The following is a 22998-nucleotide window of genomic DNA, read 5'->3' as shown; positions in this document are numbered from 1 at the left end:
ACTCTGTGGTGGCGTGCAGAACAGTACGTACAGCACGGAGTTGAGGACTCGGGAGTTTGTGAAAAGTGTAGTGTAGGCTGACCGAGATGTTGTTGACGGTACGGTCGGGCACGGTAGATGGCACACCACGACATGTAAAGTATGGTAAGGAGGCAGGTGGGGGTGTTTTTGTGTCTGCAACGAATAAAGTGTACCAAGGGCCAAGGTGTTGCACCTGCAAGGCAGGTGCAGGTGTTTAGCGAGATCAAGGTACTGTAGCATATTGACAGGAGACAGCGGATCGGTACTGGCTGGCGAATTATTTCTCGAGACACGCGGAGATTAAGAGACAGGAAGATCCCGAAGCGAAAGGCGGAGGCCGCGGGGCCGATTAAAAAAATGCCCTGCCCTGGGGAGGGGCGGGGGGCATCACCATGCCCATCGACTTGCCGAGATAGGGGAGCGACGAGGAGCTCGATTTACTTTTACCTTGACCGTCCCTGAGGTGCGGCCACACCCGGCGCGCCGCACCAGAACCATCACAAGGGTAGCGTAGCACAGTAGATGGATGCGTTGATTGGGGTTGCGAGTTGAAGTACGTAAGTGTGACAGCAGTAGATGGGTTTTTCCAGGTGAGGGCGCTGACTTTTTCTGGTGTGGGGTGTTGTTGTGATTAGTGTGCTGCGCAGATAGGGTGCAGGGTCTGGTGTCGGATTGCCATTCTGGCAGGCGAGACGGAAACAGGGCGGGGTGGCGAAGACTGTTGTGGGTAGGGGGAGTGGGTGGGTGACCCGAAAGGAATTGCGAAATAAGGCGGCAATGGTGCTGTCGGGCAAGCGTAGATGGGATGGAGTCAGAGGAGAGGAGGTAAGAAGGGTACCTCGTTAATGGATCCACTTCGAAGCCTCGCACCTTTGAAACCTGAATACTGACAGCAGGCGTCCAGCAATGCATCAATCCTAAATTTTGGAAACATTTTGGAAGGTTTTTGAAAGAAAAAAGCCATCATTTTTATTTTGTCCGGAAGAAGTCCACGATTGTCTTCTGTCTCTTCGCAGGCGCTAACATATTATTGCGTTCAACTAAAGACGTATTGGTGGCCGAATTAAACGCTTATCAATACTTGTACAAGTAGTCATAAACACAGTGGATCCACCCCGCTAATGGATCCACCTGGCCTTATGACACCTTGCGGATCCATTAACGAGGCACCCCTGTACCCTTCTGAAGGGTAAAGTTTACGTAAAGCTGCGGCGGTTGGCACGGCGGCGTGGGTCACCGTAAGCAAGAGCGCGTGGGCCGTTCGGGGTGAGGCGAAGCGGCGAGCGATATTGACACGAGCGAGAAGAGGGGCGCGCGCGGCATGCAGCGCGGGCGGGCAGCACGCAGCGCGAGACGCAGAGGCGCGGAGATGCGTGCGGGCGAGCGGTGCGTGTCGCGTTGCGTCTGGGCAGCGCCGCCCGCGGGCGTGGGGAGGGCAAGGTACAGCGTGTATGGGGGGGTGTGGCGTGGGGCGGGGGCGACGGCTGATGGCGGGGGCCGTATATGAGACACTGTCCCGTACGCGCGGTACGTGGCGCCGCGCGACACACGGAGGCGCGGCGTGAATTCCGCGTGGGAGTGGCCCCTCCCTCTGTGGTGTGCGTCACAGCGGGCGAGCGAGCCGGCAAGCGCAAGGTGGGCGCCCACCTTGCGCTTGCGCGGAGCCGGCTCGGCCGCGGGCGCTGGCGGAGCCTCGGCCTCAGGGACGGCCGCAGGTGCTTGGGCGGCATTGGCCGCGGGATTAGGGCCGCCTCGGGCGCGGGGGCCGCCTCGGGCGGCGTCGTCGCAGATTCCACGTCCCAGACGATGGCGGGCGTGGCCATGCGGCGGCGGCACAACGCTACTGTATCACTCCAAATCGTTCACATTTCCTCGAGGATGGCGTAATGTAATGTTACATCCACTAATATGTGTACCGAAGTGTAGCTCTAAGGCGGTGGGCCCACACCGAAATCGTGTGCGTGACACTAAATGCGGTAACTGGGTGTAGAAAAAATGGCACACATAAAATTTTCGCACTAGACCTCACCATTTTCCGCGGTTCACATCGCTGGTAAATAATTGTTAGGGCGAAAACGGGGTACGTCGTCCCGTGTCTTACCCGTGTGTGTTTTTTTTGTGATGTGATGTCTCTCTCCGTCTCGTCCGTACAGGACGACCGAAAACCACCGCATTTATACTCTTTTTGCGCGCGGTCTACAATTACTAACTTAAACTTCCAATTACTTACACCGGTCCCAACCACGTGTCACACAACCCCCCACTTAGGCTGGGCCACGGGCCCCGGCCACTCAAATTTTGCCTTTGATTTTGATTTTTTGATTTTTGATTTTTTTTTTAACCCTCCAGCCTATATCAGCACAGACCTGGGGCTCGGACCCCCCTTCCCTTCCTGTGGTATCTGCCGTCGCTCTCCGTTCGCCTTTCTCGCTCCACCCCAGCTTCGGTTTAGCTCTTTCGGGCTCCTGCTTCCTGCGCTGCTTAGCTCTCGCCGCTCTTCCGCCGTGCCTCCGTGGTCCTCGTCGTAGCTTAGACCTCCTGCTTCCCGCCAGATCGAGAGGCACGCAGGTGGGGTTTCAGTCCCCGTGTGCCCTCTTTGGCCCCCCTCATAGCGTAATACGATGGCGACGACCAAGCAGACAGCGGCGAAGAGCACGGGAGGTAAGCGCCAGCGGAAGCAGCTCGCTCTGAAAGCCGCTCGCTTCGCCAGCCGCGACCACTTAATGTTCGAGCTCTCATCTCGAACAGATGTAACCAAGGTTTCCAAGACGGGCTCCATCTACTAGGGTCCCCGAACCTTGCCGTCAAGTACTGGGATCTTTTAGTCCGCAACAGCCTCCTCTTTGAGAGGACCGGCTCTCCGTCGCGTCGAATCCGAGATTCCCATGACGCTGGAAAACACCTTAATCAAGATGAAGTCGCTCTCCGCGGGTCGGGTCTTCGTAGTCCATCTCTCGGACTCCTCTTGAGGCTCGACCCGGGTGTCTATGTCGCGACTTTAGAAGGCTTGCCCCACATAATGCACAGCATCTGCGTCTCGACCATACATTCCATTGTACTTGATTGTATGGAGGGGTTTCCGCTTCGGCTCTGCGCGGGCGCGGTCCAAGCATGCGTTGGAGCCGACGGGATCTTCGTTGGCGTCTCCGAACTGCACCAAGTTCTCGTCGTCACCCCTTCCAAGAAGAAACGGAGCAGAATTGGACGCGCAAGCAGCCGCAGAGCGCACAAGAAAGCCGCGATTCGCGGTTCAGGAAGTTCCATTCAGCATTACAGGTCATTGGTGATTCCCATTGTCTCCATGACCCATTCTCTATCTACTTGTAGCAAGTAATCAGCACTTCATATGCATTTCACTATCTTTCAATTCAAAGCGTAAAAATCCCTAGTCATTTGCCTCACTGAAGGTGCAACGGTTGCCTCCTGTAGAGGACCAGCCTTCTGGCATGTATCTCCCTTCTCGAGTAGCGTTGATGCGGCGACACTAGAGTGTACCGCGGATGGCGCGCACGAGCAACTCGGCATGGGCCATAGAACTTTGACAAAGCGATAGGCCATTTCTGCATGGGCCCGAGGGCGGCCCCTTTTGCGACCAACACTTCGTCGCCCACATTGAAAGTTGCTTCGCGACCGTCTGTTAATGTGGTTGCAGCTCTGCGCCCGATTATTCTTGTTGCCCGCATCGCTCTGGCTTGCAGGAGTTCCATTTGCCGGTGGCGGATCTCGGAGACTCCGAAGAGAGGCTCTTGGTCTCCAGGCGCCATCCTGGGCAACACCCCATAAAGCAGCTCGAACGGGGACAATCCCACCGCCATCCTCCTGCGACGGTATCCATATAGGACTTGACGTAGAGCATTGTCCCACTCAACAATTGCAGGCGAGGCACCGAGAATCATCTTACGGACTGCTCTCTTCAATGTGCCGACCATCCGCTCTGCCCGTCCATTCGACATAGGCGCATAGGCGAGCACTGTCTTCCACTTAATCCCGTTTCGTGCCATGAAGGTATTCAAGACCGACGCTGTGAAACAAGTAGCGTTGTCCGAGACAACGACACGTGGTAACCCAAAACAGTGGATTATCTCCTCTTTCACGAACTTCAGCACCTCCTCTGCCGTCGAGGTGACGGTGGCCTTCGCAATCGGCCAGCCTGTCAGGTGCTCCACGGCAATAAAGATGTACCTCCGTCCAGAGGGCGTACGAGGCAATGGTCCCGCAAAATCGATAGAGTATGTATCAAATAACGAAGTCATGGGAAATCGAAGGGTGGTCTTGTACTTCGGAATTGGTATGGCTTTCTGACAACCGTCACATCCCCGAACGTAGTCGTTCACGTCTCGGTGGACGGCAGGCCACCAATATCGGTCCAAGACGAATCTCTTCGTCGTTTGCAGATCCCAATGGCCTATTTCGTCGTGAAAGGCTCTAATGATCCTTCTGCGAGCCCCTATAGGCGGGATAGCGCGTAGTCCATTGTTGGTCCTACGGAACAGTTGTCCATTACAAGCCATGAAACGTTTGGCGCTTCGGCGGTTGAGCCGACGTCGACGAACATCCACTTCCCTCATCTCAATACCCCCGAGGTGCCTTGAAATGTCAATAAGATGGGGTTCCCACTCCATTTGCGCCTCTAGAGGATCCGAAACACTGCAGACAAGATCTCCCTCGTCGTCAGAGTCGACTCCATCCTCGCCCTTGGCTTTCAGGCGGGACAGGAAGTCAGCTGCACCGTTCTTTCCTCCCGGGCGGTACTTAATTTCGAATTCGTATTCTGCTAGGAAGTCCATCCACCTTGCAAACCTCCCGTGAATGTCTTTCTTCTTAAAGGCATACTGCAGGGCTTGGTGGTCTGTTATTAGCGTGAACTTCTGTGTTGAAAGCAGGTAAACTCGGAACTTCTTCAAAGCGAAGATCACAGCCAGGGCCTCTCGCTCACAGGCGGAATACTTCCTCTCGGCTGACGTCATCGTGCGACTTGCGTACTGGATCGGGTGGACTTTCCTGTCCTCTTTTCGTTGGGCCATAACAGCTCCGACGGCGACCGAGGATGCATCAGTCTCCACGACAAAAGGTTGTTCGAAGTCGGGAAACGCCAAGACTGGCGGGGAGGTTAACTTGAGCTTAAGCTTCTCGAATGCCTCCTGCATCTCCGCCGTCCACTTAAAAGTCCGTTTAGTAGACGTGGCCTCATGTAACGGAGCAGAGATCTCGGCGAACTTGGGAATGAAGCGGCGGTAGTATCCCGCCAGACCAAGGAAGCTACGAAGCCCTGTCGCATTGGACGGCTCCTTCTCCCTCTTAATGGCGCTGACCTTTTCGGGGTCCACTTTGACGCCATCTCCGGTGACAATGTGTCCAAGCAGTCGCGTTTGGGACTGTGCGAAGCTGCATTTTGAGATCTTAAGCTTCAGCCCGCTCGTAGCAATCACCTTGCAGACTTCACGTAAGTGTGAAGTGTGCTCTTCAACGGACTTCGAGAAGACGACTACGTCGTCTAAGTAAACTCTAACGAAGCTAAGCCTTTGGAAAAGCTGGTCCATCATCCTTTGGAACGTAGAGGGGGCGTTCATTAACCCGAACGGCATTACCTCGAACTGAAACGTCCCAAAACGGCAGACGAAAGTCGTCTTCTCTTTGCAGTTCTCAGCCATTCGGACTTGCCAATACCCCGAGAACAAGTCAAGCGTTGTGAAGACTGAGCTCCCCTCTAAATCATCGAAGATCTCCTCGATCTTTGGCAAGGGCCAACGATCGGCTTTCATTTTGCGATTGAGGGTGCGGTAATCTACACAGAACCTGGGTTTTCCGTCTTTCTTCGATGCGATAACGATAGGAAAGGACCACGCCGAAATGGAGGGGGTTATTATTCCCGCCTCCAACATCTTACGGAGCTCCTCACGTACCACTTCATTGTGGCGTGGTGGAAGCCTACGTGCAGCGTGAGTAATGGGGCTTGGATCTTCTAGCTCAAACGAGTGAGACACCGGAACATCTGCCGGTCTTAAATCGTCGAGTGACCAAGCTACGATCCCTGAGTTCTGGATAGAATTCACAATGCTCTCCCTGGCCTCGAAAGCCAGGTGGCGCAATTTCTCCCCGAGAAGGGCTACTTGAAGCCGTCCCGGGCCTTCTTCGTCTACTCTGCCATCTCCTTTCGCGTTTTCCGATTCGGACTTTAGGCCCTCTTTCACTAGATCAGGAACCCCATCCAATTCATATTCGACTCCATCCGGTAGCTTGGTGAGTCCCAAATCAGGTTCAAATGGTGGTTGGTCAAGAGTCGCCAAGACAAATTCATTGTCGCTTGTCGTAGACGAGCCAGGTACAGCCTCAGAGTCGGAGGTGAAATCCTCACTATCAGTTGAGGCCGCACTCCGTGAAACGTGTTCCACATCCATGTTGAGGCCTAGTCTGGTGGTATTCTCACCTACTGTCATCTGCACATGCTGCTTACCAAGATCAATGCATGCCTGTAGTCCCTCAAGGGTCGGAAGCCCTATGATCAGGTCGAACGGCGATCCTTTCACGACTAGGAAGTCCAACTTCACGATAAGTTCACCAAACGATGTTGGTATCTGATGAAGCGATCCCAGGCAGGGCGCATTAGCACCATCTGCCACCGTGATATGCTTCTCAGTCGGTTGCGGGGAGAGGCAAAGCTTAGACGCAAACTTTGGCGAGATTATGTTCGGTACGGCCCCAGAATCTAACAGGGCTTGAGCTTCCGTCCCATAAACCTTCACAGTTACCAGCCGCAGCCTTCGAGACTTCGTATCGGCGTGACCTGCGAAAGCACGACCACGGACTCTTTGTTTCGCAAACAAGCGGCCTATCTCCTTCTTCGCCACTTCCGCATCGCCGCGAACAAGCTGTCCGAAAGTGAGTCCGGAAGATGCGTTTGCAAGCTCCGAAACGACATTATACTTCCTCACATACTCCTGGAGGGATGCTTTTCTGGTCACTTTCTTCGCTTTCTTCCTCTGGTGGGACCTCCTTGGCCCCGCCTGAAGTGGCAGAGCCCTCTTTTGCATCTCAAATGGTACAGGTGGGTTCAGAAGCCTGGGAATGGACACTTCCTCCCGCGTTTTGTGCTGCTTGGGAAGAGGTTCCCCGTCTGCGTTTCTCTTGGTGACGGCCACGACTTCTCCGTCGTTCGCCTCGTCAATATAGGTGACCTGGGCATTCCCTGAACCTTCTGTCGCAGGTGCTGTGGACTGAGTCGTGGCTCTTGCCCTCGGCAGTGCCGTTCTAAGCCTGGTCCAGCACGTCTCCTTTTCATGACCAAGCTTCCCACAATTCGAACAACGAGTGTCTCGGCGCGGATTAGAAGGGCATCGGGTGGCTCCATGCCCCGGTTCCTTGCAGAATGAGCAGGTTCGGACCTGGCCACCTTGATCTGCTGTCTGATTCTTCTTTACCAACAAAGAAAGTTCTGCTAGCCGTTCTGCCAGCACGTCCACTTTCTTTTCGATCTTGTCCGGCTCCTGGCGTGTTTCCGGTCTCTGTAGAATGCGCCTAGGCGCCGGAGGCTGAGTTTGCCTAGCATTGTGTGCAGCTATAAAGGCTTTGCGGCCAGACACGAAGTCCTTAACGGCCTTCTTGAGCTCCCCATACGAGGTAGGTGCCCTATACAAGACGAACTGTGACACGTCGGTGTGCTCCATGACCGCGTTCCGGAGTAGTCCGAACTTAGCTTCGGGGTTGAAAGCTGCTTTATCGAAGCGGCGATCCATCGCGTTTAACGACGCGAGCACGTCGTTGCCGTCCAACCTACTCGCGACTGCGAGCCTGATGTTTTCTTCCGGTTCAGGGACTGACTCGAAACGGTCGAGCAATGCCTTCTTGACGGCTTGGTAGTCGCTGGCCGCCTCGTTCAGTCCACCGTCTTGGCTGTATGTTTCATAGTAGTAGTCGAAAGCCTCCCCTTGCAGGTAGCACAGTAGCTCTCCGGCTTTGTCTTCGTCGGACTTGCCTTTCATTACGACGTTTTCGTAGACAAAGAAGAACTTGGCGACATCCGCCTCGTGCTTACCATCGAACACCAGGGAAGCGGGACCCGCCTGACTGTTGGCGTCGGCCCTCCACAAGAGTACCATGTTAGGGTGAAAACGGGGTACGTCGTCCCGTGTCTTACCCGTGTGTGTTTTTTTGTGATGTGTGATGTCTCTCTGCTCTCGGTCGTACAGGACGACCGAAAACCACCGCATTTATACTCTTTTTGCGCGCGGTCTACAATTACTAACTTAGACTTCCAATTACTTACACCGGTCCCAACCACGTGTCACAAAGCGTGTGAGAGATGCGCGTTTCTTTGCTTGTTTCTTTGCTTGTTTCTGTTCAATTTTAATTGTTGTGTTTTGCGTTACGTAAAGTGCTCTTTAATACTGTACCGCTGACTGAGGAGAGGACTACTATCCTTGAATGTTGAAGCCAGAGTCTTGGAAAAAGTATTTGCAATTCTCCTGGTCAATGGTCGTGAACATTTGGCTCGTGTCATACCCCTTGCACCACAACCGCAGCTTGAGGAGGGACAATATAATCTCTTTAAAGAAGGCCGTCCTCGAGATGATGAAAAAGCCACTCTGGTTGGGAACGCCTGGAATAGAACTGCAAGAGTAGACAGCTGCCGCTAAATAATACTGGTTGGATCCAAGGAGAGCAGCGACATTGTATCGCCCGGGATTGGCCGGACTAGGAGGGGAGGAAGGGAAAAAAACCTCGAGCTTTCCAGTGTCTGTCGTGTCGTTCCTTGGCGAGGCGATAGCTCTGGCGCAGGAGGGGATGGCCCCCTTTTCGCGCACGGAGCAATTCAGCACGGCGACCGTGCCGTTTGTGTTGAGTTTGTAGTCGGCGGTGGTGCAGGCGGTGCCGGAGAACCTCAGGGCACTACCTGAGCCATAGATCTGGAACCAGGTGCCCTTGTAGATGTCCAGGTCGACAAAGTCTGTCGGCGGGTTGCGGCAGAAAGAATCGGAGGGCGGCTGCCCCGGAACTGCTGGCGTGTTACACTGTTCTGACGGACGAGCTGAAAGTGGGCTCGGGAAAGGGGCTGCGGAGACGCAGACAGCGAGAATGGAGACAAGGAACGGGGAAAAGAAGTAGAGAAGCATCGTTGGTTTTGCTTGTTGTTGCTTGTGAGTTGTTGCTGGTACGTGGAGCCAAATGTTGGTGGTGGTCGACGCAGGCGAGCTTAAGTAGTTGTCAGATGGGCGGGAGTGTAGGCATGGCGCAAGAGATTCGTTTCGTTTCCATCTCACGACCGACGAGATGGCGCCCCAAGAGTTTCCTGGGGCGAGCCTCCTGTTGTGGGATAGAGCCAAATCACGGGTTCAACGTGCCGTGACGGGTGAGGTGTCTCGTCCACATACTGTACTGTACAAGATATGTATCGATGCATCGGAATAGCCAGTTGGATCAAAGGCAGGGTGAAAGTGCGTACACCTCGGCGCGTCAGCGGTCCATAGGAGCGGAGACAGATAGTCGGTCGACTGGTGCGGTAGGCGGAGGACATCCTGTTGTCGTGATGTCGTAGAAAGATGAGGCAGTGTTGCGCACCATTGCTTGGGGTATCATGGGCCGCAGAAGCTGCGGAACGAATAGGAAACCATGCAGTAGTCAGTATGGTGTGTGTACAGTACCGTTGTACAGTATAAGTGCAAGTGCCGAATGGATCGCGAGAAAATTGGTCAATACTCGACGGTCTTTCGCAGCGTGGGCACGAGTGGACTGCCAAACGTGAGCTCGCCAACAGGAATTATGACTAGTGTAACACTGCCAATAGGATACTACTTCGCTCTTGAGAGCGAAGCAGTATCTATTGAGAGCGAAGTAGTATCTATTGGCAGTGTTACGGGTGAGATCACCTGTCCTGCCCTGTCCATCCGTAGTACCCTTCAGAAGGATGGCATCGGAAAGAAGCAAGAGAAAGCCGGAGTAAATGCCTACGATTTACTCCGGACCAGTGTGGTCGGCTCTGTGCCCTCACAACTACCTCATTTACCCACCGTATTCCGCGCGTCTGCCTCGTGCGAGCGCGGTCTCGCATACACGCGCGTGACCCCTTTTCGTGGGAACACTCCCACAATCCGGACAATCCGCCAACCGGGCCTCTTTCTTCCTCCGCACGCTATGTCGTTCGCTGCTCCACTTGGCCCACCCACTACGACTCCACGCCTGCCCGACCCCCTTGACCGCAGCCCACTCCGAGACAGGGACACTCGTACCTTTGTCGGTCGTCAAATGGCTTCCGCTCCCTGACCACACCGCTCTCACCCGACGCGTCCTGCTCTTCACTCTCCCAGTGCAATCGGCCACGCCCTCAACCCCAGCCAGTGTTATGCCTCCTAGCAAGAATTGTTCAGACTTGCAGTTGACCTCGAATATCGCCACTTCGGTCATCATAGGTGCAATCAGCGCTGTCGCCTTGGTCCTCGCCAGTTGCAATATCATCACTGCTAGATATGACCAGTACCCGTATGGATTCCCTCCTGTCTCAACGTTGACGCCGTACAACTCAGCGACTGAACGCGCTGGCAGTACCGTCTCCGACACCGCTACTGCTCCTACTGCTACTGCGAATAGCCCCCTAGCAGCTATCCAACACCACGTATCCAAAATCATAACCCAACTTGACGTCAACCCAGCCTCCGTCAGCTCCTTGAGCGCCCTCAGAGTTAACAAGACTCGTAACGCCACGACTGCCACTGCTAGCATTGTTAAGGCTTCTACCGACTTGTGAACCCAAAACGTCGTGATTAAAAATTGACCTCGTCGCCGTTTCTCCACGTACACTGGGTGCACGCAGAACTGGCCGGGCTCAGCGATCACCACATTGGCATCATAAAATCTGTCGCCTGCGAATGTTTGCTGATCATGCACGTCCCCGCGTGGAAACGCCCGTCTGGATTTCTCCGCCCACGACCCGACAACGCTGAGTGTTCTCGAATTCCGCCTGAATTGCATGCATCCGGTGTTTACGTCTTTAGATCTCGGATCCAACTCAGCTATCATGTCACCGGCCCACTCCCCGCGTCCTAGGCTGTAAGCGTCCCAATCCAACAGCTGCAACATTTCGACTTCGGGTAGGATCGCCTCCACAACAAGAGGTTTTAGAAGCATGCCCTGCCTCTTTGTGAAGTTGCCGTCAATTCGAACCACAACGCAGTCTGACAGCGCGTCTGCCCTTTCCGGCTTTTGGTTGACCATGATGCCAGCAAGTATGCGTAAGCAGGTAGACTCCGGGTTCGTAGCATCCTGACACGTTACACTACCGTACGGCCATAGTTGCGGCTCCTTTGTTAGCTGTGAGCATGCACCGAAAAGTGCTCCTCTTCTCGAGATTCCTGCCCAGTGGCTGCCGTACCCGGCTAAAGAGAAAATTGTGAACGTCGCCAGCCCAGCCAGTAGTGAGTAGTTCGGTGTCTGAGGCATTTGAACCTGAACTTTTTTTTTTTTCAGACGACGTGTTGGATACTGGTATTCTTTCCACATCGCATTGCCGCGTTTGAATCCTGGCATTCTGTATCCCTTCTACTACTCCCTCTTGTCGCAGTGAAAACCAGCCGAAGCGCAAAAATTTCTCAAAAAACCACATCACACAGCATCTGCTTGTGCGAAAAGGACCGGGTCGTGAGGCCCTCAGAGTGTAAATGCCCATCACAAGGCGGTGCTGTCAGCGGCCGTGCCACAAACCTCTTTCGTCATATCGAGAGCTGAGGCCCATCTGAGTCGATACTTTATGGACCACATACAACAAGTATCCTACTGTGGAAACGTGCCGCGAGACTGCTGTGGTCGGTGCGTTTGCTGAAGCAAAGCTCCGTGTGTGCAGTTCGACAAAATTTGGCTCATAATTCGGTGGTGGTGGGCAAGAACGTGCTCTGTTAAGACCGGCCCCCAGGGCCGTGGCAGTGTGTCACATCTTCTGCCCCGTTTCTGACAATGTACTTGTACGGAACGGCATCTATTTCAACCAATCAAAATGTAACTAACACGTGTGCGGGCCAGGCATTGCACTGGCCCCGAGGGCCAGCCCTGTTTGGCCCTTTCCTCTTTGTTCCCTCTTTGTTCGGCGGCATTAAAAGCAAAAAGGCATCTTAAATGCTCTTAAGGTCTTCAAAAATGTACTGTACCCTTGGTATAGTACATCCCTCTTCGGAGGACTGGCGCATCCTGAGTCTTGCGATGACGTGAAAATATGAAACCTTGTCCTCCGACACATAAATTCTCCACCAAAGAAACGGAAATCCGAAATTCCAATCTTTGAAGCTCGGGGGAGCGACCACATCCCAGTCTGTGGTTATCGATATTGTCCCACAAATGTAATCTTTTTGATTCAGAGATTTATCTTATAATTATCCGGGAGCAACTGTGGATTAAAAAGCTCAAACTTGTAACGTTTATTCAAAACTAAACCACCAACGAGATATGTAGGACGCGACCAGATGATACGGAGAAAAAAGATATCAAGTAGGCATCCTGTCTATTCTATTCCCTCTAGCTGCGCACTGCTCGGTCGCGTGAATGAGAAAGAAACCACCAATATACATGACACCTCGTCTGTATATCGCTTTCGTGTGAGATGGATACTACCACAACCAATGGCAGAATTACATGTAAAACAAAGGTTAAGCACCGTAGTTTTTTAGAACAAACTCATTTGACTTGTAGAAATCCGGCATCGTTAGCGGTGGGTCTCGTCTCTCAGGGCAAGTATGGAGACAAACGAGGGCTGGCCATCCCTCTGACGAAGATACAGAGTTTTCCGCTGACACTTGCTGCGCACGCCATTGTTTCTGTCTGGTAAGCACATGCCTGCATGTGCTTACCGGACAGCAGCACTAAACAAGGGGAAATCGCCACAAGCGCACCTAACACGGTGGCATTCTGTGATTCATCGAGAGGGTAGCGCCGCACAGTTTATCAAATTTGCACACTGTCGGATGTCCATACTGCTATCTTACATAAACAACGTACCCTGTTGTGCATCGTCCCCTTCCTCGTCCTCATCATCCTCTTCTTCGTCTTCTTCAAAGGCGTCATCTGGAACATGGTACAACCGAAGGATAGACTTGTTCGGGTCTTTCAACAACACACCCTTCTGCCCATCTTCCAGGTTTTTATAACACGAGTCGATGACTTCTTTGAGAATTCCCCACATGTTGCTTGTATTGAGCGCAATTTGCGATGCAAACTCCTTCGGACGATACATCTGAGCGCCCAAAATAGTGTGTGAATCCGCTTTGGCCGCCCTTGTCCTCGACACGAATCCAAACTGGATTCGGTCTGTGTCTGCCAAAAGCGCCTCTGCGGTCCAACGCGCGAGTTTCGACGCGTTGTTCTTCACTTCTGTCGCCAACACGGCTCCGCGCTGAGTGTCGAGCTTTCCACGCCAATCTGTCGGCTGCCTGGCGTTGGGATCAAAGAACTCATTGAGGGCACGAATCGATATTGGCAATGGTTCATCTTCTGCGGCGGAAGCCTTGAAGGCACCGTCCAGTTCACATCTGGCCACAATCGTAATATCGTCCGTTAAAGACCATTTCCTGTAGCGGTATGCAATGTTTACAGGTGTCCCCTCAACTTCATCTGCAAACGGGTTGCCCTCGGGATATTTGAATACGTCTGTCTTGCTGACAACCGCTTGCGTAAAATTCTCATTGATCTTTGTGGCCTCCTTAGACAAACTCTGGAAAGAGTTGATCACTTCGTCGCCAGTGAGATTCTTCTCATCCTTGGGCGCGTCATGCGATGTCTCATTCACCGTAACATAGTCAACCATAGAACCATCGCGCTTGTCCAGAAATAGTTTGCCCCCAATTCTCTGCACAATCACATCCCAACTCTGCACCGAGCGAGGAACCGCCATGATAAGCGCGAGGATGGCACCAGTTGCGAAAACGGAACCCTCGCCACTAGCTGCGATCTTGCGAATGACAGGGTCATCAGTAGTCGTAACACGTGGATACTCGGTTGTAGATTTGCGCAAGGGCCTCGGATTCTTCGCAGTGATCTTGTCCAAAGTGCGATCCACGTAGGGCAGTACACCGCACGTGGTGATAGTTTCACCGCTAGTAACTGGTTTGTATGAAAGCTTGGACAAAGCGTTGGAGGTCAGCTCTTCTAGCTGAACCCATTCGGTGCCGACTTCGACACTGGACTCTCTCTGAATGTTTCGACGATCCTCCCATCGAGAACGATAATTGGACCTGCCACCACGAGAGGACCCCCGCCCACCTCTGTTCGATCGTCTATTCATGTCGCGATCGCCACCGCGGTCTCCGTAGCGGCCTGAACGACCGCGGTAAGAACCGCGAAACGAGGAGCGTCCACGTCCGTAGCCGCCTGTGCGTGGTATGACTTTGTTGTCCACTATGGTAAACTCGGAGGTGGGGTCTTCCGGAGTGGGATCGCGGTGGTGGCGGTTCCCAAAGGAAGTCCAATCGGCCGCGCGGCCTAGGCGGTCGGACTTTGAGAATGGGGCATACGGCATATCCTGGAACTTAGCCGGCGCGAGATCCATTGGTGGACCCCAGCCATCAGGATTGTCGTGGATTGTCAAAGGCCCGAACTCGGCCATGACGGGTAGATAAAGTCGTTGTCTGACTTGCAGAAACCAAACTCGACAATAATCGCGCTATGCGTTGCAGCAAGTGTTGCACCGCATCAGTTGGGGAGAACCAATTTTTGCAAAGGATCGACGGCGGAAGCACTGTAAGCAATAATATTGACACATGTACACGTGTATCTACACATGTAATTCACCCAATCTCCTGGGGTGAATGGTTGGTCTTGTTCAACACCAAGAACTGTAGGCATGATATGTTGCTTGATCTCCAGTCAGAACAGAAAACACATCTAGCAACTCTGTGGCCTTGTCCTTGTCTAACGAGTTGCGGATGCTGTCCTACATGAAGAACTGCGACCATGTGGAGCCGTAAAGAAAGTGTGGTGAAGCGAAAGGTACACATCGCATTTGCGGGGACATGGGTCGTGGGAACGCATTTGGGTAAGGAGACGCTGACTTCCACACCGATGTGCATGCTGCGAAAAAAGGAAATTAGAGGAGGAACGAAAACCATACCGCGCATGACTAGGGCCTCCCTATCAGACGAAGCACACAGAATCACAGCAGTTTCTCGAGTGGACGTATCCCTTCAGGATGTACTCCCGCACAAAGACATCCAAGACAGCGTCGAGCAAGACACTGCAAGACTTTTGGCTTTTCTGACACCCAAAAGCACAGCGGAGCTGTCCGTATCCCTCGTATCTGATAAAATTATACGAGACTTGAACTTGCGTTGGCGAGGTATTGATTTGACAACAGACGTTCTATCATTCGAGCAGGACGGCGCTAGCGGGGAAGTGCTGGGGGATATTGTTGTGAGTATGGAAACTGCAAAGCGAGCGGCGGATAAAAGGGGAATCAGTCTTAACGATGAGTTGCGTGTGTTGCTCCTTCACGGCGTGCTGCACTTATTGGGCTTCGACCACCAGGACGACGATGAGCGACACAATGTAAGTTGGGGATGTGTGCTTGCAAATTTCTTCTTCAGGGATGCGAGCAACTGCTGTTTGGGTTGCCAGCTGCTTCTGACAATGGTTTTCTTTGTTTGTGTGTCCACGCTGGCCGATTCAGATGGCGCAAGCTGAAAAGATGGTTATGTCAAGGCTGGGTTGGACAGGTCAAGGGCTTGTGGAGGCTGCAGAAGTCTGAGAGGTCGAGCGGTGGCCAATTTCTTGTCATATCTCATGACAATTGCAGCCATACCTGTTTCAAGCCTTGTGAGTGTTTCACTTCACGCGTGAAGACAGAATTATTGTTAACTCTTTGTTTGATCGTTACGTTCCTGAGACAGCGCACTGCCGTGCCATAAGATCGCATGTCATCGTCTGGCCGATCTTTAGTCTACCGGAAGACATGATCACACACCTGCACTCGATTTTAGCTCAAGGACAAGGAAATTTCGCGCCCGGCTCTTTCTCGATTTGAATTTTGGAGAAATTATTGTCCTAGGATCGAAAGAAAATGCAAAGCAAAGTGGTGGTATGCGGTTTGTGTCCTATTTGACAGTAGCTCTTAGCCAATCAGTCAAATAGGACCGCAATGCTACTGCGGTTTTCCCCTCCAGGACAAACGTCCGAATGAACAAGGCTACGTTTCTTGGAGAACCTCACTGGAGATGCAACCTCTCCCTAGTAAAACCAAACCAAGCACTTGTAGAATCGTCTCCTTCGATAGAAAGAAAAGGTTGCCGCGCTCCGATTGTGAAATAATATATATTCAAAGTTGCTGAGCACTGGCAAACACGGAAAGTCATCTCAAAAAGCAAACTGCGATCTTCCACACTCTTCTCGCATTTTTCCGTTCCAAGCACCTGGTACTCTTCCTCTCTGTGGCAGGGTATTGACATATCGACAATTGTGTCATTCAGCCCTCACCTCATTTAAGCAGGTGCATTTTGTGCTGAGTACATTCTCTGAATCATATCGTCAATGAATGGCGACTCCTGCTTATCAGCGCATTCTAGTTGAGTCGTGCAGTGGGAAGACTTACCCAATTAAACAGGCGGTGTTAATCGCCTGTTTAATTGTAAGTCTTTTAGATTTTTCGCAAAGCACTACAGTACATCGTGGATTATGTACCTTATGGAACCGCTGTTTTTTTTCTGTATTCTGCCCATAATTTTTACGATGTTATGTGGACCCAGAATAACTTTTCGCAATTGCGACAGTAAATGGCGAAGAATCTCTTTCGCATGCAACAGATACCCTGAAAACCAGGGAGTTTATGAAATGAAAGAGGAAAGGAAGTGCGAGCTAGACAAACGCAACATTCAGGTTAGAAGTTGCTTCTTTTCATTGGGGCTTTGCGATATTAACGAATCCCTTCTATGGTGGGCATTGCGTCCCAAGTCTCCAACAGACTCATGAAGCCCATTACACCTACCCTCGGTCGTTTGCTAATCTTTTATGGGCCTCTGGAAATGTCGTTGTTGGCTTTTTGCGCTTCATCAATAAAACACATTTACACTACTGGATACATCGTTTGCTATCCCAAACCTTGTTTCAGTACATTCTTCTGGCAGATGTACCGGAAATAGTCCCATTCTGTCAACCATTTTCCAGTCCAGAATTGAGTACATGTCCAGGCCTCTCAAAGATTTTTTCATAACGGTTTGCTTTGGGAAGAACTTTTGGGAACTTACTGGAGTTGGCATCGAGAACTCTCTTCATAGCCTTTTTGTTGCAGGGTTTTCGATCAAGCAACAGCCGGAATTGACTTCCGTCCGGCCTTTCAATGATGAAGTTCGTGACTGCCGTGGCATTCATTTTGTCTTTTCTTTCCGTTATTATCGCTCAGTCTTCATCAAACGTCTCTCCTCTGGAAATTGCTTCGACAACTCCATCATGCTCTTGTTCAATGCCTACAAGCGTTAAAGACGGATTCGAAGAAGATTCATCCCCAATTTTCAAGGTTGACGCAATTGAAGAAAGGGATGTCGGTGACGCACACTACGTCTACACAGTGATGCAAGTCAAGGTCGTCTTTCGAGGTTGCACCCCCAGCAGCCAATACATCATTGTCAAATCTCCGAAAACTGCTCAGGCATGTGGGGTCGCATTCACTCCTGGTACTACGTATGCAGTTACTGCAAAGCTCTCGCGTTCATCCACGCCTCCGCCAGGCCTGCCGGCTTCATTTGACGTTTATACTGCAACTTCGTGCGGATACAACAAAGAATGGCAAGAATGCCCGTACGATGACAAGGTATTTCTGTACTACAGCCCAGTTCGGGGATGTCCGACACAGTAAAAAAACTCTCAAGTGCTAGAAAGTGGACACGAAGTGCGCTCTTTCAAACAATTCTTACCGAAAACGATGGACTTATGCCGTCTATGAGAAAAGGGAAGTACCTGTGGCTGGTGTTTAGAAAACAAGATAGATCGCAATGCTCCTACATTTATAAAGAATTTATTCAATTTGGCGATCACACTGGGAGCACGTTTCATGCATTTCTAGAATTAATGAAGCCATAAAAGAACATTTTTAGACGCGAAATCAACGACCCAGTGTAATTATGAAGGAGTACTCGCACAATTGTATACATAATGAGACAACCATGAGTCAAAATCACAGTGGTTGCCAATGAAGGGTGCAGAAACAACAATGTTATACTCGAACTGCAGCCTTCGAGATCCCCCGGGCCCTGGCTCTCCGTTTCGAACTCGCCTTCTAATTCAACCATCGGATATTCCGAAGTTACATGGAATTACTCCATCGACGTCTTGGTAAAAACTGACTACCGTTTCCTCTTCTTCCGCAATTCGCTTGTTGAATATTTCATTTGTGATTTTGGTGGCGTTATTGACAACGTGACCATCATATAAATATACGTAATTGTATCTATTCCTTTAGACCATATAATGAATTTACAATAACATTGCAACCCTTTTTCAGGTTGAAACTACCCGAGCTTTGCTTCAACGAAGCATTATGAAACACGCTCAGAACTGCCACTTGAAGCAGATGAAAAAAAAATTTCGTCTTCAAACCAAGGACTTTGCCTGCTGGGACCTCTCTCTGCCTTTGTTCTATCAAAACCGAAGAATTTCAGGAAGTTGTCCTTTCTAGCACCTCTCCTCAGTTCTTTCGTAATGTCCATATCTGCTGTCATGCGATAATAAATAGAGTTACACTCGAAGCCGTGACGCTCTGTCTGCAAGGGAAAAAAGACGCCGGACGACATCATGGCATTTCCAATATGAATAGCTTCTTCTGCTGTATTGGCATAGCTGTGTCGCAAAAGCCATCCTGTTGCCTGTGTACCAGTGAAAGACTTCTCAAGAACTTTCCCCTTTGAAATGTTCGTTGCGATCAGATCTTTGGCATTCCCGAATTCGCTGACGAGGTCTGGAAAGGTATTCGCTCCTATTCGAATACCCGTCTGAACCAGGACGTCAGCTTCAGAATACTCGGGCTGCGAATCGCTTAAGAGCGAACCCTCGATAAATCGGCTCATTTCATAACCATCAGAACCATCCGGGAGAATTGGAATGGACTGTACCCTTGTAATTTCGGGGATGTGCATGTAGGAACTGCAAGCGACAGTCATCAGACGGGAACTCCTCAAGTTCAGTGTTTCTTCCTCAATGGCGTATTCTTCATGAGCTGCAAACCTGTAGAAATAGTTTCCATTCCTAAACAGATGCTCGTTTTTGACATGGCGGAACAAACCCGACCTAAGCAGAACATTCCCAAGCGCAACGGCCTCTCCTTCTGATCTGGCGTATCCCTTCGCACGAAAGAATCTTACCGCATCCGCTCCCGAAAAGCATCTTTCATACTTTCGAAATAGATAAGAGCGATCACCAACAGGAACCTGCTGGAGCATGTGCGGTACCAGGTGTGGTAGAACGTTCCCACAAACACGGACCTGGACGTAGAGGTATACACCGAAAGTTTTCTGGCGAGGCATCAGGTGGCGAGATGCGAAGAAAAATGGTCTGTTGCTCGATAAAAGGCAGCTGCTCGGCTTGAAAGCAGTTAGTGCTACTTAATTGAAAGGGTGCTCTCCTCCTTTCTGAATTGGTTTCAAGCGAATATGAAGTAAGCGTAGAAGGATAAAACGACGAAAAACAGAACGAGTAGGTGGATGAGTGGTGTGCAAATGTACAGACCATGCGGCGATGAGGAAGCCGAACAGTGGTTAAGTGTACTTTCGTAGAATAAGAGATCGACACAAGCTGCAGCTGATAAGGAAAGTCTTTTTCGGGTAACTGACAGCACAGCGCTAGAACTAGGGCATCGAAGATCTTGCGCTTCAAAAAAAAGGAGCAGTCCGAAAAGGAAGAAAGTTTGGTGCAGCGGTCGTGAAGACGTCGCAAGGTTGCGGGACATGAGTTATCTCAATTAAGTCACATACCCAGAGCGAATGATTTCGAGAAACGCTTGACTAAATTATGTCCTTGTCCAGCATAAAGGGCCGCATAATGCACTCGAAGGCATACAGCGGTGGCGCCAGTTTCGAACTTTCTCCCTCGTCTGCGGTTGCATCTCGTCTGGAGATTTTCTGGGACTTTCATGGCCTACAGTAGGTTTCTGCCCGCAGCAAGGGGTTTAAAGGGCCCCAGATATACAGAGGGAGAAACACATTTTAGCAGTACTAAGTGAGAGTCTGATGCTCCAGTCACTCTACCTGCTAGATATTCTATGTCGCGGTGGTTCACAAAGTTGGCCCAGTGTGTGCTCCCAAACAACGACCTCTCAGCCTATGGTGCGATTGTGCCATGCCATCTGAGCGAAAGCGGAGGGTTGCTCCACGTGGAACGCATGACAAAGGGTACTGTACACAGATGCAGACGTCGTTCTACACTTTCCCACGGGCCATCACGCGGTACGCAAGGATGGGCCTTGATGGACAGAATAATTTCCACGACTCCCTGGGCGCGGAAATAAATGATGAGTTAAATATTGCATCGCGCTTGTGTTCCGCCGTAACATGTGCGCGACAACTATTCAGCTGAGTCTCAGTTTGTCCCCAACGGCAATGCCGTGTAGTCTAAGCCAGACGCATGATATTCATTTGTGTCTCAATGCAGCCTCAACCGACATGAAATCATGAGTTTGGGCCTGCAATATAGTCTGCAGGTGCAGCACACAAGTGTATCCATCTTCAGGTAAAGACTCGAGACATCTTTTTGCTACCTTACAATGCGCGCTTCCCGGAGGTTCATATGTTTTCTTCGAGTGTGATTGTGTTGCGGTGCTGCGGCCCTGAGGGCCGCTCCTCTACACCACGGGAATAGGATCATGTTCAGGAGCAAGAAAGAATAATAGTCCCAGAATCTGCATGCTCTGAGGGCCACAATATCCCTCAGGTCCCCTAGAGGGCTGCGGTCGACCTCTTTGTGATAGTTGGGCCCTCAAATGATGCAGCACAGTGTGAAACAAAATGTATAAAACGACGAAAGTCTCTCTCACGCCCCAGTCATCTTCGAAGACTAATGAGTAGAGCAACAGGGCTCTAAACGCATGTTCTTCTTTCTTGTTGAACGAATCAAGTTGGGCTACAATATGCCCATATAAAATTGTTTTTCTTTGTTATAAGGAATCAGGATGACCAATGTCCCAAAACATGTCCAGGATAAGCACATCCTTCCTTCTTTATGTAAGCTTATGATATGTTCATGCTCATGTTTGCATGGCGTGCTTTGTTCTAGGTTAAACTACTTTTCTATCAAAGGTAACTCGGTGCCTTGCCAAGTTCTCATCGACAAAAAACAAGGAGTACGACATTTAGAAGTACTGTACAGTAGTACTCTGCATTAAAAGCTTCATCTTTACAGAACCCCTTTACAGAACCCCGAAAGGGTTTCATTCCGACTTTGATCCATTGTCGAATATTGATATTGCTTGGTCCTGTTGTAGCAATGCTTGATTCGATATATTCTGCACCGGTCACGCATTTGCGCAAGGGGTCAAGATAGTATCGCAAAACTATGCATTGCGTTTCTTTAAATCTGCACTGCTTAGAAATTGTTCGGCAAGTTCTTAACAAGACGAATCCGACGTTGAAGGGAGGAAGATGCTGAAATTTGAGACTAGAAAATAACTGAGCGTCACATGGGCATGCTTGATGTGCTTCAGAGATGAAAGAATGCTTTGACAAGTTCACATGATTAAAAGGGGGGTTTTATGCACAAGCTGACAATTAAATACGCAGTCACTAGCAATATTTCAATTCCAGAACTCATCCACTAACTTTTCAATGGTTTCAGGAAAAGTACTTAATTGCTGGAAGAAATAGTGGAATGTTGCTGTAGAATCAGGGCGTTTTTGTTTCAAGAATATGAAGCTGATTTGTTGCATGGCTTCTCTCATCACCAGGCGAATCCCTATCCTATCGTTCACCTCTCGAAAGACAAGCTTCATATTTCCAAAATTCGAGCCTTGCAAAGCGTGTGTCACCACCCTCTCGCTTCCGAGAGCGAGCAATGAGTTCCATGCTTTTCTCTTCCATTGTCTCTTCCCTTTAAGCCCCTTCCAAGCCATGCTGCGATATCTTGTTTTCATGTTCTCCGGATCGGGGCTCCCGACGGAAGTGAATTTCGGTTTCCTATGTCAAAAATGTAAAGCCTCTCTCTGTAGCATTTTTCAGTTTACAAAAGGGAATAGAGTGTTTGCGATTTGCGGAACAACTCTCATCGTAGCCCTAGGAAGGTGTTATCCCCCGCCAGTAAAATTAATTTTCGTGTATGAATTATTGAAGCAAGAATCCCTTTCCGTGACCCAGAAATGGTTTGACCATCTCTCCTGTCTCTTACTTTAGAAGAGATACTCAAATGAAAATTGATGGCATGAGGATTTCTTAACGTGAGAAGACGAGATTGGTTGAGGGTTTGTATGTTGGTTCTATCATGGACATCAGAATTCTTTCGAAAGGAGAGCCTATCCCTGTTCCTTGAAGACAAACGGCTTTCGGTACATAGTTGCATTGCTTGGAATCCAAGAACTCAAAAGTAATACCCAACAGGCAAAGAAATGCGAAGAGACGGAACCAGGACTACCCGTTTTTGGGGGTATGTAAATGTTTATTGCTAGAAGTTTTGAAACAAGGAGAATTCCGAGAAGGGCTAAGAAAATTTAAGCGCCCTGACAAGCTTCAACTAGGTGCGGATAGTGCTATGGTTAAACGAAGGAGGCACATCCGGAGAGAAAGTCTGAAGGATAACAATTAGGAGTGGAAAGTGGGATGATTAGGATGCATTATCCTCAAGACCATGCGTTAACAAAAAGAATGTCCTGAAAAAGCTGCATCCCAATGCAGAGAAGGCGGGCGTGCCACCGAATTCTTCTCATTGATTGCTACGGTTCCTTACTATTTATTGCAAAGAGAGTAATGCCCATGATCTCAAGATCAGAGATTGAGATAATCTGCGTTCAGACAGCGCCTTGTCGTAGGGTCGACGGTCGAA

The 22998-nt window shown here is 50.6% G+C and overlaps 5 protein-coding genes; 3 read left to right on the top strand and 2 right to left on the bottom strand.

Annotated features, from left to right (window-relative positions):
• CHC_T00004144001 (hypothetical protein) overlaps nucleotides 1-76 on the top strand; it is a 3039-nt gene extending 2963 nt beyond the window's left edge. The window contains exon 1 of the mRNA XM_005715465.1: nucleotides 1-76. This exon is cut by the window's left edge and continues 2963 nt beyond it. Within this exon, the coding sequence (XP_005715522.1) occupies nucleotides 1-76 (76 nt within the window).
• Nucleotides 77-2642: 2566 nt separating this feature from the next.
• CHC_T00004143001 (hypothetical protein) lies at nucleotides 2643-2807 on the top strand. The gene has a single exon (XM_005715464.1). The coding sequence runs from the start codon at nucleotides 2643-2645 to the stop codon at nucleotides 2805-2807; it is 165 nt and encodes a 54-aa protein (XP_005715521.1).
• Nucleotides 2808-12979: 10172 nt separating this feature from the next.
• Nucleotides 12980-14599, bottom strand: CHC_T00008997001 (Translation initiation factor eIF3, subunit D). The gene has a single exon (XM_005715463.1). The coding sequence runs from the start codon at nucleotides 14597-14599 to the stop codon at nucleotides 12980-12982; it is 1620 nt and encodes a 539-aa protein (XP_005715520.1).
• Nucleotides 14600-14780: 181 nt separating this feature from the next.
• On the bottom strand, nucleotides 14781-15101 carry CHC_T00004142001 (hypothetical protein). Its single transcript, XM_005715462.1, has one exon. It carries the CDS (start codon nucleotides 15099-15101, stop codon nucleotides 14781-14783), a length of 321 nt encoding a protein of 106 aa, XP_005715519.1.
• Nucleotides 15102-15108: 7 nt separating this feature from the next.
• Nucleotides 15109-16316, top strand: CHC_T00004141001 (hypothetical protein). XM_005715461.1 is given in 2 exon segments: nucleotides 15109-15672; nucleotides 15673-16316. The coding sequence occupies 1 exon segment, from the start codon at nucleotides 15109-15111 to the stop codon at nucleotides 15670-15672; it is 564 nt and encodes a 187-aa protein (XP_005715518.1). The 3' UTR covers nucleotides 15673-16316.
• The last annotated feature ends 6682 nt before the right edge of the window (nucleotides 16317-22998 follow it).

The sequence above is a fragment of the Chondrus crispus genome, genomic scaffold, assembly GCF_000350225.1.
Source record: "Chondrus crispus Stackhouse genomic scaffold, scaffold_214, whole genome shotgun sequence".
NCBI lineage: Eukaryota > Rhodophyta > Florideophyceae > Gigartinales > Gigartinaceae > Chondrus > Chondrus crispus.
This window is presented reverse-complemented; position numbering and strand designations above follow the sequence as displayed.